We start from the raw sequence: 16,482 nt of genomic DNA on the forward strand, positions 1-16,482 counted from the left end.
AAATAAAAACAACATTTTGATAAACCTAATACCACCTTTTGGGGTATCTTCTTTAAATACAATAAACAATCATTAACTTGTTAACAAGGTAATTAATTTTTGTATATCTATACTATATATTAAAAGGCGTTCCTTCTAAAGGAACGGTGCCACGTGACACTCTTCAAAGTATAAGCGCCATGTCATCATCCAAAAGTATATTGATCGCATAAGTTTGTCACCTCATTTAACAAAATAAAATTTGCTTTGAGCTAGACTCGAACCCAAAACCTCCTATACATAATAGTAATACATTTACCATGCATCTCAACCAACTTTTATTTATGTTTCAAAGTTCACATACAATATTGTATATTCCTTTCACTTATTACGTAAATTAGAGGTAATATTATTCATCTATTTTTCACAAAAATATAATATAAATACATATGAGGGGAAAAAAAGTAGCACTTGATGCAATGCCCGAACCACACACTAACTATACAAATACATAATTATAAAATTTTTAAAAAAGTACACAAACTATCAATCCGGGTCTCGGGGCATCGCCCGGGGCACACACTAGTTATATTTCTTAAAAAATGGATTTAATTTTATTTGTAAATTTTAAAATAAAAAAAACTCAAACCCTCTCTTCTCCTCCCTCGTTCATCGCAACCACCTAACGATTTACCCCTACCTTCGAACACCCCACCTCTAAGTAACCCTTTGCGTCACATTTGTTATCCCTTATACTCTAACAATAACAATTAAAGTAACGACAATCAACCACCAAGACCCCCTCCTAAAGGCAATCACAACATCCTTGGTGGTTGGGTTGACAAGGTTGGATCTGATGGGTTGGTCTAGTTTTCGGGTTGTGGGGGTTGGTAATCGGGGGGGATTTAGGTGGTTTTAGGGCGTGTGTGAGGTTAACCAACTTTAGTTTTATTTGTATTCATGCCATGAGAAATGATAGTCGTCAAATCTTAGTTAATCTTGGATTTGTTATCACACATGAATGTGTTCTATAAGAAAGATGTTCTTACCAAGTAGTACTTGGTATGTGGTAAGATTTTCATCTTACGACCATATGGTTTTGAGATCAATCCCTATCAGAAGCAAGTTGATGGGGGTGAGGATTCTCTTATCCTTCCTCCTTATTCTTAAGGACAAAGCCTATAGAAAAATTGGCAAGCAATTAGCGGTGTGAGCAGTGATTAGCAGTAAAGGTAGTGTTTAAGTAGTTTTTTTCAAACGTTAAAAATAATAGCGTTTAAGAGTAGCGGGCAACGTTTGTTAGTTTTTGGTTACTTTTTTTTTTTAACAATTTATATTATTATTAATATATTTTAGTATTGTAACCGCTACTTTTGCCAAACACTCATATTATCAACTGCTACTTTGACAGCTAACCTCTACCCACTACTAATTGATAGCTAGTCGCTACCTCAACAGTTACTCGCTAATTGATCGCTAAAAACAACCCGTTACAGCTAGCTTTGCCAAACAGGGCCAAAGTATAAGGGCCTGTTCTGTTCAGCTTAATTTCATTTTAATTCAGTTCAGTTCAGCTCCAATCAATTCAGTTCAGTTCCTAATTCCCTTATCTCATAAACAATTCATTTCAGTTCAGTTCAGCATCAATAAATTTAGTTCAGTTGTTTACAGTCTACCGAAACAGACCCTAAGTACTCTAATTTTTGAAATTAAATTAAATTGTCAAACTAATTTAAACCATCAATTACTCATGTTTGAAACATTTATCTAAACGGATATCGATCTAAATGACCCGATTGTCACCTCGTGTACATATCAACTCATGCTAGTCATGCCCATTGGGCCATCGCTATAGTTAGATTAGTTACACCGACCTGTGTCAAAAAACACGACGTAGCCAAGTTTAGAGCCCTTCTTCAAAAAGACATTTTCCCCCACTCTTTCTTTCTCCCCTTTCTTCTCCATTCTTCATCCTTCTTCGCCGTTAAATCTCTCTGTCCGAGCTTCTTCAACCACCATCGCACCACCTTCTACAATGAACAGAATCACCAGCCTCGCCGCACTCCGGCGCGCCACCGCCGCAACAGCCGCAGCATCACTCTCCCAAACCCGATCCCTTCAGCAAGCGGCTCCCTTCAGCAGCTCCACCTCTTCTCACTGGTTTTCCGGGAGATTTAGCCGTCACTTTGGGTCGACTTCTCCGGCATCTCATTCTCTCCCCTCTAATGGCATCGCCGGAACTATGTTTTTCTCTGTTGCTGCTGCGACTACTTTAACTCAAGAAGCTCATGCTAAGGAACCCATTCAGTCTCAAATTTTCAAGGATGTTGTTCTTTATCAGTATGAAGCTTGCCCTTTTTGCAACAAGGTGAAAGGTATAAGATCTCTGCAAATTTTCAGCATTTTCTGCTAAATTTTTGCTTGTTCTTGTGTGGTTGGGATCGTTTTTCAATGTTGGAACTTTGATTTATGTATGCAGATCAATGTGGAATTTATTTGTATTTCTGGGTATTATTTTCTTTTGTTTAATCATGGGAGAAATTATGCTTTTTAGTTGTGCTCACCAAGTGTTCGACGTATTGTTTAAATAAAATTAAGCTGTCAAACTTGGTTAATGGTTACTGTCCCGAACAAGAATTTTGGCATTCGATTAGTTTCGGAAACATTTTCTATGATAGTTAGGGATTAAGTTGTGACATGATTCTATAATCTATATTAGTGGTTTAGAACTTTAGATGTGTGCTCTTGTTGTTGGATATAGAGCACTTATTTCTTGTTATATTGGTTAGAATAGGTTGATTGCTTTGAGAGATAATTTGGAGATCCTAGGGGTCTAAGGGGATCTCTTGCTTGTGCCCAAGTTATTAAAATGTGAGCATAGGAGTTGAAACTCTTTACCTTTGAGGCTTGAGGTATTAGTGATATGTGTGGATGAGTAAAGACTAATATTGAAGAGTTTTAAATCATTACATTTGAGCTACTAAAAATGCGCAACACACTGAGATGAAGAGCATTATCCTTCTGGTTACAGGCTATAAATAATGGAACCTTTGCTTTATGTAACCTATCATGGATTAGCTAACTAATATGGTCCAAGGAGATGAGGCTTGCTCTATGTTATTTGTGAATTATTCTAATGGATGGCATAAAAAAAAAGAAGACGGTGATGTGCCATTTGACCCGTAAGAGAGAATCATTGGTGGATACTCTAACTAGTGCAGTCCTAGGAGATGTGTCCTGCCTTATGTAATTTGCAATTTATGTTCTTTTAATGGATGGCATAATGGAAGATAATAAAATGCCATTTGATCCAAATGAGAGAGTTGATATATTTCAAGTTAGTTTTGATGCCCTCCAAGTTCTAGGCCTTCTAGCTGGAACTAAGCAGGGGAAAAAAAAGGGTTATTGCCACAGTAAGGTGATATCAAGAATGCCCCTTCTACACTCTTGGAAGACATACTTTCTAGAAAGGGGATTTAGAAATTGTATTTTCGAATCAATAATTATGAGAATGACCCATTTATATGGGGTTTAAGGGTAATGGATGTCATGATCTGAATTTCTGGGGGCTATTATAGGCATGAGGAAATGTTTTGGGCTTAAGTAGGTAGGTTACTATATTCCCTATCGAGGGTAATTCATCATCGTTTCACCTGCAATGGAGCCATGCTATGGACTTGGACCCTAAGCAATCTCCTAGATCAGCTTATGAGTTAGGGACAAATACTCCAAAATATGGAGGAGGGGTGGTGGCAGGCAACAATGGTAACGGCTAATTCTTACGAACTCCTCCATAGGGAAGTTTGAGGTGGTCGTAAGAGGAAGCGGTTTCCCTATAACAAGCTAATTTCCCTACTCTCAAGCAATGAGTCAATTGATAGCTTGAATCAACTGGTTAAGAATTATTGTAATCGGTACAGAGCCTCTCGGCTCCTGGACATTCATCCTTACTTATATAAGTAAGCACGTAGAAACAACCTTAGCCTACTCAGTTTTGATTGGATTTTCATTTGTAGAATGGGTTGATGGCTTTAGAAGCTAAGTATTGTTGAGATGTATACTACATATGATCAAAAGAGGGGATAAATACTAAGACTCTAGGGTGGATAATTGTCACATAGTTCAGACAGTGTATAAAAGAGAGCTTTATTTGCTCTAGGCAAGGTGCATTCAAAGAAGCGCACCTTTGGTGAAATTCTTAGTTGTTTATACTATTTGCCCCAATTCAAAGAGGCACACCCAAGATGTGCCTAGCCGGATTAGGACCTTTATCGCTTTAATTTGCATTGAGCTTTTTTATACATCAGCTCAAAATTAACCAATGAGGCAATATGTTTCATAGATAGTTTTTCGCAAATTTTCATTCACCAAAGGAGCTATATTTCATTATGGCTACATTTAAGCTAGTAATTAAGCCCTAAGGAAACCTTAAAAATAGAATTAGTCCCTCCATTTCAATTTCCCATTTATCTCAAATCAAACTTTCCCTTACCTTATTTGGATGTTTCTTTTGTTGCTCCTTTTCAAGTAAAGTACTATGGTTTAAATGTTACTTTTTACCTCCCAAATCACAATTATTCAAATTCTGTATTTCGTAACACTTTCTCGTGCTATTTTCCTCTCTGTCTACTATCAATTACTTTTTTCAACATTCAATAACAATAGTGCCATTTTATAACCTTGACTATTTTTTTTTTAAAATTATTATACAACATTATTATATATACAAATATTTTCCTAATAAAGTTTAAATTAAGATGAACAAGGTTAGAGGCGCACGCAATGCGTGCTCTATTATCTATTTAATTTGCTCCTCTGAACTTGATATATTTTTTCTTATAAAATTGGCTACGTATATATATGCATACTTGCATATAAGAAATAAATTTTACTCTTTGTGTATTATATCATTTAAAATATTTTTCACTGTAAAATTAAGAAATTTAGTAAAATGGAATACTATATTAATTATAAAAAAAAATTATTATCATATTATATCAAATAATATATTGATTAAAAAAACACTATGACATTAATATTGGTTAGCCCTTAGCTTCTCTATGTCCCAAGTATTCATCTATTACGGTCCTTAATCTCTATAAATTTATACTTGAAGTCTTTGCACAGAAGGTTTAATTAATATTAATTGTCAAAGTATATACTATGAATTACTTGATACAAAAGTGGGACTGTGGGAGCAACTCACAGTTTATTCACAATCGAAAATAACCCCAAAAGACTTCTAATGAAAGTAGCTAAACTGTAAACTAATTACAAATTGACAACAATACCAAATATAATTCAAAAAATAACTTTTAAATATTACTACCTGTTAAAATTCAATCAAAACAGAAATTACATAATAAAGACTTACAATGGCACTTGGGAGAAAAATATAAAGGGAGGTACTTGGGAGCAATCACCGATACAAAGCATGAAATCATAATTTTCAAAAAGTTTCTCTTGTATATTGAATCAAAAATGTATGTAAATACCTTGCAGTTACTTTAGATTCTTCTGAAATCTTCTTGTAAATAATGGATAGGATAATAATAAACCAAATTCAATTCAATAAAAGACAATTTTTTTTTTTCTTTGAGTAGGGATAACCGTGCATATATGGAGATTAAGGGTTGGTAATTTTTTTTTTATTTTTCTTCTATTCCATAGATTATTGAGAAAAATAAGTATGAACTTATTATCCTCTTTAAGGCAGTTTTTCGTCTTTTTATTTTACTGGTTGGAGGGTTGGTGTTTTTTTTTTTTTTTTTTTTTTTTTTTTTTTTTTTTTAATAATAATCAGTTATAGATTGTAGAGGGAGAAAAAACTGTTAAAGTAAAATAAACTAGAGTGTACCCGTGCAAAATGCACGGGATATATAAGAAAAGATATATTTAAAATATGGAAAATTGATTTTGATGTTGTAATTTAGACTTGAGCTGTAATGGTCGGTTTTGGACTGGTCGGCTCTGTTGAACCCTAATTAGATTTTGGACTGGTCGGCTTTGTTGAACCCTAATTAGCTCTATTGTACTGAGTATTAATAATCGTATTAATAATGTGCTGATACTTGTTCTGTTGTGCTGACACCTGCTCTGCTCTGCTGAAATATGTTATTCTACGCTTTGCTTAGAAACTCAATAAACAGGGTCTTAATCTTTTAAGTCGGTGGCCACGCAATGCTATTATGGGGTTTACTTTGTCAAAGTTATAAAGATTACCCGTTCAGTGTTATAAGGGTTACTCGTGTTACTCGGTTAGTGCCATATGGGTTAGTGTCTTGCTCTAGGAGTTAGATACTTTGTTCTGTTGCAAGTAAAGTAGTTATTCACTGAGGCCAATTGCACAAAAACGTGTTGTACATTTTTTTTTTTGTTTTTGATGATTAGAGTAGTGGAAATTGTTCAGAGGGTAGTCCCTAAAAAAATGCATATAATTGAAGGGTTGGGGATGTAGAGTACTATAGTGAATTGTTGATAAAGGAACTGTATACTCGTGCTAATGCATGACATATACTATACGAAGTACTATATATCAAAAAAAAAAAATACTTGTAAAACAAAGTGAAATGTTAGTACGTAGTGCTTAAATAAAAAGTGAAATGTTGGGGATTTTGAGTGCTATAGTGAATTGTTGATAAAGGAATTGTATACTCGTGCTAATGCATGTCATATGTTATAATATGTACCGTAAAAATAAAAAAAAAATAAAAAAAAATCCACAAAGTGAAATGTTAGTAGTAGTCCATTAAAAAAAAACAAAAAGGACATAGTGGATGGGTAGTGGGATTGGTAGTTATTTTATTCTTAAAAAAAAAATAAAAAAAAAATGCATGAGAGTGTATCCGTGTTAGCGCACGGAATATACGTATGTCGTGTACTTGTATGTATATATAAAAGAAAAGGAATTATGCGGAAGTTATACTGTTATTGTTTTTTTTTTCTTAAAAAAATATAAAAATAAGAGAAGTTGAAGTGATATGGTTAAAGTAATGGAAGTTCGAGAGGAAGTTATCATTAAACAAAAAATAAAAATTTAAAAAAAAAAAAAAAAAAGTAGAATGCATAGAATTGCTCCATTCACAAATTAGAGTGTTGTGGTTAAAAGTTGAAAAAATGACTCTTAAATTATAATATAGATTAAATTTAAAAAAATCTTATTTGTATGATGACAATTTTTTTTAAATTAATTAATTAATTAATTAAATTACCCTTCCTTAACTGTTTTACTTAATGGGAAATAAGATTTTATATGAAGGGTATTTTTGGAAAGGGAAAATAATCTTATTTTTATGATGACAATTTTTTTTAAATTAATTAATTAATTAATTAAATTACCCTTCCTTAACTGTTTTACTTAATAGGAAATAAGATTTTGTATGAAGGGTATTTTTGGAAAGGGAAAATTCCCAACCAAAAAAGAGTGTTCACTTTAAAGAGTAACAACTGTAACATAGATAGATAGATTTAGCCAGTGTTATTGCATTTAAATCAGTATATTGTTTGAGAGATGATGATCAGATTTTATAAGTTTGGACTTTAGACCACAAATCAAAACTGTATATCATTTTGGCATGGATGGAGTGAATATGACTACATAAATTGAGATAAATGTACTACTAATTGGGTTAGCTCAGGAAAAGATGTTCACCTATATTTATCACCTATAGGCTTCCTTGAGTCCTATCATTCTATGTGCATGAGGTTTTAGTCTTCATGCATAACTTTCTTGGTTGTAGACTAACTAGGCAAGCATGCACTACTCTTGTTAAGCTATTTCAGGAAAACTATTACATATATATATTTCTTGGTGCTTCTATGTAATGCAAATTGTGGCTCAAATGGAAGTCGTTAGCACCTCAAATGCTTCTTCTATTGCCAAAATACTGCAGTGCCCAATAGCTTTGCTGAAATTACTTTCCTGGCGTGTTATTCTAGCCTCGTGGCTGCGGTAATCTTCACTAATGCCCAGTGTAGGCGAGCCTAGGCACTGAGGTGCTAGGCAATTAGGATAGAGCCCCTTTTTTTGCTCTAGTCGAGGTGCATGAGGCGCACATAAGAAAATGTCTTTAACTGCTTTATATTGTGCACCTCAGCTCAAAGAGGCGCACCAAAGCACTCCTAGGCACAGCTGGACCTTCAACTCCTTATTACAACTTGAGCCTTTTTATACATTGCTGGTGCCTGTGGAACCGCTGGGAATCAGCAGTAGCTTCAGTTTCCACATTCTGAACCGCACTTGCTTCCATTTTCTCAGTTCAGAATTTAAGCAACAAGGGATCCTTTGCAAATCAAAAATTGTAGAGGTTTTTCTTTTTCTTCTCTCTCTCTTGCACATGTACTAACTACCGCAATAATTTTAATTTGGAAGGTTTGACCATGTATTATTTCCTTACAATTCTCGGAATAGTAGCTTAAACTTGTTTCATAGGCCATGGCCATGAGACACAATAAGATGGAAAGAAAGCTGTCATCTTAGCTTACACGTCCAAGCCTTATACCCTTGCTATTTATAACTTTATTTATTGCAGCGTATGTGAGTCCATTATGGACAATTGGATGGTGGGCAGGGGCATTAGGGCAGGTATCCTCAATTGCGGCCTCGTCAATAGCCAACATGTGGCTCTCACTGGCCTTGTTGACACTTTTATTCTAGCTTGCTGGAAACTCAAAGGCAGAACTGTTAGGCCTCCACAACTAGAAGCTAGACAAAATGAGCCTTCGGTGCTCACTGGCCTTGCTGATACTCTTATGCTGGCCTGCTGTTCAAGCACAATGGCTGTGGTAATCTCCATTGTCAAATGTAGCTATCTGAAAACCTCTCCATTGTCAAATGTAGCTATCTGAAAACTGTAACAGTTTTACTCCTAGGTTGGCTTTTGATTTATTTGTCCTTGAAACACTCAGAATGCTTAAGATACAACTGTACAAGGTGAAAACTAGCTCTTATTTTCGTCTGACCTCTTTGCATCCTCTAGCTTTGAAGTGTAAAGTAAAGCAACAATCATATTTACTCTTATATTTCAGGGTAGCTGAATAGTAATTTGATGAGAAAGGCATTGTCACCAAAGATTCAAGGGAATTTACTGGATGTAGGATTATATTGAGTCAATCAACTTAAAGGCTCACTAATTTTGTTGAGCTTATTGTTTATTGTGAAGTAGCTGATGGTCTTGAAAGTTGGGTTAAGGGTATGATCTAACTGATTACCCCACTTATAGAGGGAGCCTCTATCTAGGCAACGAGGCATATTTGTTGCTGATGTTATAATGCCCTAACTTCTGAATCCAATCATGGTCTTGTGAAATTCGATCCAGAGTAGCTTATGTAAACTGAAATTAGAATTTTATCCAAATACTTTACACTACTAGCAAGTTATGGATCTTCCAGTAATCCAGTGCACTTTCTCTCTAATTCTGGATTATGCCAAGTTAAGTGCAAATTACCTTGGCTCTTGTTTTGTTTTGGTTTGCAGTTGTAAATGTTGGTATTTGGTGTTTTGTTGCCACTGTGGACGTCTTGTACGTGTTCTTATTGCTCTTTCTGGTTTTAATATAATTTTACTTTAGAAATAACAGTGCATACTCCTCAGATAGTTGCTTGAATTTGAAAGGGAGAATATATCTGGTACCCAGATTGCCATTTGCCCCTTGTATTTTTGTCTGGGCTAGTGTTTGACCTGCTCATTATAACATGTAATTTTAGATGATATTATATTAACGCTACTGAACATCTTGTTTTACCATATTTAATTGTTTTTCTTTCCTTTGAATCCCAGCTTTTCTCGATTACTATAATATTCCATACAAAGTTGTGGAGGTTAATCCCATCGGCAAGAAGGAGATTAAGTGGTCAGATTACAAGAAGGTGCCTATACTGACTGTTGACGGTGAACAGATGATTGAGTCATCAGGTTTGTGATCCTGAATTTGTAAAATCTTCTTCTTAATAGTAGCTTCTACCTTTCATTAGTCAAGAATCATGTTTGTTTAACTCTGTGGTTGCAGAGATTATTCAATCACTTAATAAAAAAATTCATGCGGAGGGATCCATTGGTTCTAGCACAAGCACTGAGGAAGAGAAGAAATGGCTGGGGTAAATACAATCTCTTAATCCTTTTAGTTGTTGCCTCATTGCACCTTTGTATTAGGTGTGAGTTGGTGGTTGTGATTTTATGCAGGCTTTCAGCTCATAAAAGAAGTCTTCACTCAAGACATTTAAAGTTTATTTATATCTAATTTGATTACAAGAGCTCATGAGAATAATTGACTAACTATTCCTATGACTATACAATTTTAGTGTTAGCTTTGAGTTACACTGACTGAAATTCATATCTTACTATAGGTGGGTGGATAGTCATTTGGTGCATGTCTTGTCACCAAATATTTATCGATCAGCGGGTGAGGCTCTCGAGTCATTTGATTACATCGCAACCCATGGTAAGTGCTTTAATGGTTTCCCAGCTTCAAAGTCTCAGTACTGCTGCAAATTTTTCACTTTTCATGGACATTAGGACACTTTTCCTATTTTTCCTCTTTTTTGTCGCCATTGTCACATAGATGATAGTTCCAACTTCCAAGCATTTAAATTCACAATCAGGACCATACTCACAGTTGGGAATTCTTTCAATTGCCAGATTGAAAATGTTAGAAAATTTTTAGTTTTGCTACCACTAAAATTACACCACTTTGACATTTGCTACCCATCTAAATTTAAATTTTATTTTACTACCACCTAAAAGCAAAAAAAAAAAAAAAGGGTTTTGCTACCACTTAATAGAATTGGTTACTATTTCTGTTAGTCCAATCACCCTCCCTCCTCAGCCAGCCTCACTGCCAGCCCCCAAAAATCCTCCGGCGCCAGCGACCCCACCTCTCTCCCCTTCCACCAAAGCGCTGCTGCCACCGACACCGCTGCTGCTTCCTCCCTTCTCTAACCCTAACTCGTTCTCTCTCTTCTAACTTCATCCCTCAACACCGCTGCTACCACCAAAGCGCTTCTATCTCCACCACGAACACACATAACCACCACCCATGCCGATTATGCCACCGTCACTCCGCTGCCAGTAAATCAACCCTCGTTCACCATGGCAGCCCCTTCAATCACCATCAACCTTAGTTCACCACCATGGCAGCCCCTTCAATCACCATCAACCTTAGTTCACCACCATGGCAGCCCCAAATCAAGACCCATACGCGGCAATTTGGGTTTTAGGGTTTTGTTTTCACCCGTTTAGGGTAGTTTCGGGGCAGCGTGGGCAGGGGAAATGGACGAGATGGGGTTGCCGGCGTCGGGGGAACATTTGGGCGCCAGCACGGGCGACAGATGCCGGCACTGGGAGGAGGGAGGTGGCTGGGTTTTTGTTTTTGTTTTTCTTTAGTTTTTTCTTCTTTTTTTTAATAAATTAAATTATTACTTAATGAAATAATGGGCCCCACTTAACGGAACCCTAACGGATTATGTTGTTTAGCAATAACTGTTTTTTTTGGATTTGGGTGGTAGTAAAATAAGATAAAATTTTAAACACCTAGCAAATGTCAAACATGGTCATTTTAATGATAGCAAATGTCAATTTTTCCAAAATGTTATAATGCAATTTGAGGTAGTACTCTTCAGATGATAGTATTAGAAATATCATGGCAAACAAGTTCAGAGGGACCTGCACTGATGTAAACTTTGATAGTACATCTGTCTCCCAAGATCTGGCAAGCTGTCTAATTCCATTGGAGCAGTCGAAGTGATTTTGAATTTTTAGCTCGCCCTTGTGTAAAGAAAGAATACTTTCGTATGAATTTGGAGGCACACTGCTCCAATATGGTATTGTAGGATTAGTTGCACTAGTTACTAATTTAATAGTAAGACTGTAATATTTTATATGAGTTGGAAGAACATTGTGGGATTGGTATGTGTGGCCAGAGGTCCACTGATATGCGTGACCATCAAACAACTTAATTGACTTTGGGACAAATTTTGTCACATAAAATTCCTTGCTTGACCCATCTCTACTACTGCAAATATTAGCCTGCTCTGGCTTATTGTAATTTGGAACTATGATGCTTATTAGGTAGAATTGTAACAGTGACGACATGTACATTGGGGAGTTGGGACTGGAAGAGATCTTTCTTTCTCCAATTTGTACAACTTTGGGCTTACTCTTGTGTAATGTGCAGGGAATTTTGGCTTCATGGAGAAGATGGTAGCAAAATATGCTGGTGCTACAGCCATGTATTTTGTGGCCAAGAAATTGAAAAAGAAGTATAATATAACTGATGAACGTGAATCTTTGTATCAATCTGCAGAAACATGGGTAGATGCCCTCAAGGGTCGGCCTTTTCTTGGTATGCATTAAGTACCTACCTGTTACTCAACCTAAGTTACAACTGTAGATGATTTTATGGTTAACATAAAATGTAATTGTAACAGGTGGCTCAAAACCTAATTTGGCTGATCTAGCTGTCTTTGGTGTCCTGAGACCCATACGCAACCTACAATCTGGCAGAGACATGGTGGAGCACACACGCATTGGTGATTGGTACTCTCGGATGGAAAAAGCGGTGGGGGAATCTTGTAGAGTAACTGTGTAGCTCTATTATCATCCAGCATTCTGCCTCTCAGTAACTTTGTACTTTTGTTTGTCTGGTTAAGTCTCTATATGCAGTGACAGTTGAAAATATCTTAATCTCAAATAGTAAATAAAGACTAGGAGTCATTAGACATGTACCTACCTCATATACACAGATTTCTGAGGATAGATTTTTTTTCATTGCGTATACATTTTTTGCAGGGTTATACTGCTACCAGCCTCCTATTTCTTGTAGGTAAAATTGCCATAGCATCAGGAAGAGATATAGCTCGTTTTTCCCAGTTGACATAAACGGTGGTTAAATACAAAGAAATGTATTCTTATTCATATTATGCGTAAGATGCTTGGAAAAAGTTTATGAAGTAAATACTGTATGCATTTTTTATCTTCTCATTTTATTTTATTTTTCTCATCTCTACACATCTCATGCTTTTTATTCCATTTGGGTAACAGCAATTAGTCCCTTTCTACCACAGATTGCTAGATCAATGGCTGTGACTCAACTAGTCTATTAGCTTAATCCTTAAGTATACCTAAAATAGCTGATAGGATACAGCTAATTTTCCAAGCAATGGCTGTGACTCATCTCCCATTCTTGGTATCTTGTAATGCGCTCACTGGGATGTTGTAATACATTTCTGTCGAACTACGAAGCAAAAAACTTATGGCTCCTTCAGCTCTTACAGATTGCAGATTATGCTTTTCCTAAACTTATGGTCACCATCTCCACCTTCCAGGCTTCCACTGTCCGTTGATCTTTATTTGTTGTTCTTCCAAAATTCTTACTTTAATTTCTCTTTAAAAAAAAAAAGTTTTCTTTTTCACTTCAACTGTTTTGTTTCTATTATGGCTTTTAATACATCTTTGCTATGTTTTGTTTATTTAGTTATTTCGGGATAGTATACTTATCCATGGCTAAGTTGAACCGTAAATTAATGATATGACGAAATCAATGGTTTCAAACGTAGTTTGAAATTGTAAAATCAAATGGGAAAATCTTTAAGAAAGGGAGTATAGCTTTTTTCCTTGCCATTAATAAGCGTATAGTAAATGACACTGCTATAGCTTGTTGCCTCTTGTAGAGACATGCATGACATTTGCAAATATGTAATTCCTTGAATATTTGACAATCTCGAAAAGGAAAGGATAGCTACTGGACGGTAATTCTTGGTCTCAACCTACTAGAGACCAAGAATGTCTCTACCAACTTTTTTTTAAAAAAAAAAATAGGTGGAATTGGGAAAAGAGGAAAAAGCCAAAGTTGCTGAATGGAAGAAAAGTAAAGGACAGCTGCAGGTGGGTTCCATTGAGCTTTGTACTGCACTAAATACAATTCACACAAATTTCACCCAAATTTCACCCCCTGAAATTTTTTCCCCCAAATTAATGGCGGGATCTATTTCCCCAAAAATTTTCCCTCCTCTTCAAATGTTTTGGGGAAATTTAATGGATTCACATCCATTATTTTTTGTAGTGTCGGCTGGCTGCAGCAATATTCAACAAACAAGAGCTGGGAGTTGGAGTATATTTCGAGCTGCACTTGTTCATTGCGAGAGGAGCACAAACCCTATTTTTTGTCATAAATTAATTCACCCAATTTGACTCAGATTCTTCATCAATTAGTAACTTCAAGAGGGGCGAAATTATCAGTAATTGTTCGAATAAAGAGATTGAGATGATTGAGGTTAGTGATTCGATCAATGTATGAATTTGTTTAGTTTGCTAGTTGTATTGCTGTAATTGAATTAGGTTTATATTGAAAAATCAATTACTTAAGTGAATTATATTTGGTGTTAGTTGTTCAGCTGGTACACATAGGTAGTAATGAGATAAATCAAGATAATACTAAGATGGTAATTTGATTGAGATAATTTGAATGAGATAATTTGTTTGAGATAATTCAAATCAAGATAATTTGTTGGAATGAGATAATCTGCATGAGCTAAACTACACATAGGTAGTACTTTTAATCGCTGCTATTGCTGGTATTGCTGGTACACATAGTAGTAGGATTGTAATCCAGATTATATGAAGATGGTAAGTAATCGATTTAATTGGAATGCATGAGCTTGTTTTATATATTTGGGGTAATATGAAGATGGTAAGTGTAAGTAATCAATTGATTTGATGAATTAATTTTTGGAAGTCTACTAAGATTGTTTTATATATTTGGGGTAATATGAAGATGGTAAGATTTTTGTTTTGTGTAGCAGTTGTGTTTATTGTGTTGAGCTATTGGAGATTGTAATTTTGTGAAGAATGTTGCTTTGTACTATAGTATAATGTATTATAATGTGTGAAGAGACTAAATTAATATTTGGCTTGGTTGGGTAGGATTGTAACGTTGATAACCAGCATAGTGTCATGGAGAGGAGTACATATGTAAACTCCAGTTCAGATAGCTCATCAGATAGTGATGAGAGCTTGCAATTTGATTTAAATGAAGATTTGAACATTGATGGAGGTGATTTTTTTGATTTGAATAAGGACCCTGCTGCCGAGTGTAGTAGTAGTCATTTGAATAAAGACCCTGGTGAATGTAGCTTTCCCAGGGATGTTGGTGAGTTGAATAATGAATGTGAACACTTACACAATTCGGGATTAGGTAGAAGTGTAGGTGCAGCAGCTGCGTTACCTCATCCAGAAGTTGGGATGGAGTTTAGTTCTTGGGATGACATGAATAACTACTATCGTACATATGGAGAGCAAGAGGGATTTGGGGTTGTGTGTATAGGTGGGAGAAAGAATGATGTATTCTACAAAGGGGCATATAGCACTTATGTTTGGAAGTGCGAGTGTTATGGTACTACAACACACAAGAAGAGGGTAAATGGGAAGAGGGTTGTGGTATATGATGAGCCATCGAAGAAGAGGAAAAGTAAATAATGTGAATGTCCAGTGATGTTGTATGGGCAAGGCCATGGTAACGGTGTGTGGCAGATTAAGAAAGCCGTTAATGAGCACAATCACACTGTGAATCCTGAGCTATCAAGGCACATTGCAATGTACAGAAAGCAGAAGATTACGAAGCATTTGGAGCAAAGGATTGAAACTGACCATGCCTCTGGTGCCTCGGTTAGTCAGATTTTCAACAACATGGCCGGCCAAAGACACGGAGTCGGAAATGTTGGTTTTACGAAAAAAGATATTCATAATTTAGTGAATAGGAAGAGGAGATTGAAGCTGAAAAATGGTGATGCAGCTGCTATGCTTGAGTATTTTGATAAAATGACTGCCGATAACCAAAATTTTTTCCACATGCATCGGCTTGATGACAGGGGCCGATTGAAAGACATCATGTGGGTTGATGCTAGGAGCAGGGAGGCCTACCAGTATTTTGGAGATGTTGTCTGCTTTGACTCCACTTACCTTACTAATCAATACAAACTTCCCTTCTCAAATTTTGTGGGTGTCAACCACCATGGTCAGACTATCTTATTAGGCTGTGCCTTGGTATCACATGAGGATGCAGAGACATTTGAGTAGCTATTCAAGACATGGCTGTCTTGCATGAGGGGAAAACGGCCGGCGGCTATCATGACTGATCAAGATCCAGCGATGAGGAAGGCAATAAGAGTCGTGTTCCCTATGCCGGAAACACGTCATAGGTGGTGTATGTGGCACATCATGAAAAAGTTTGGTACGAAGTTGGGTGCTGTAAAAGATTACGAAGCTGTGAAAGATGCCTTGCAAGGTGTGATCTACAACAGCATTACACCTGAGGAGTTTGTTGAATCCTGGTGGGAAGTGATGAATAAGTTCAAGCTAGAACAATATGAGTGCTACGATTGGCTGGAAGGTTAGTAGCTCCTTAAATTCATTTTGTTATTTGTGATTCTGAAATCTTCAATGATAGTTAGTGACAGAGGATTCAGTAGTCGAAGTTGTTTTATGGAAAAAAAATGCAATGGACTACCATT

General features: G+C 36.1%; 2 protein-coding genes across 2 annotated transcripts; both read left to right on the top strand.

Moving 5' to 3' along the window:
- Positions 1-1,881: 1,881 nt before the first annotated feature.
- On the top strand, positions 1,882-12,648 carry LOC145615002 (uncharacterized). The gene is made up of 6 exons (XM_081670087.1): positions 1,882-2,354; positions 9,758-9,892; positions 9,987-10,074; positions 10,324-10,418; positions 12,150-12,317; positions 12,403-12,648. Exons 1-6 carry the CDS (start codon positions 2,015-2,017, stop codon positions 12,561-12,563), a joined length of 987 nt encoding a protein of 328 aa, XP_081526213.1. The 5' UTR covers positions 1,882-2,014; the 3' UTR covers positions 12,564-12,648.
- A 2,278-nt stretch (positions 12,649-14,926) lies between these two features.
- LOC145614003 (protein FAR-RED IMPAIRED RESPONSE 1-like) lies at positions 14,927-16,048 on the top strand. The gene is made up of 2 exons (XM_081669017.1): positions 14,927-15,409; positions 15,503-16,048. Exons 1-2 carry the CDS (start codon positions 14,927-14,929, stop codon positions 16,046-16,048), a joined length of 1,029 nt encoding a protein of 342 aa, XP_081525143.1.
- Positions 16,049-16,482: the final 434 nt, after the last annotated feature.

The sequence above is a fragment of the Chenopodium album genome, chromosome 25 (assembly GCF_948465745.1).
Source record: "Chenopodium album chromosome 25, dcCheAlbu1.1, whole genome shotgun sequence".
In the NCBI taxonomy this organism is placed as follows: domain Eukaryota; kingdom Viridiplantae; phylum Streptophyta; class Magnoliopsida; order Caryophyllales; family Amaranthaceae; genus Chenopodium; species Chenopodium album.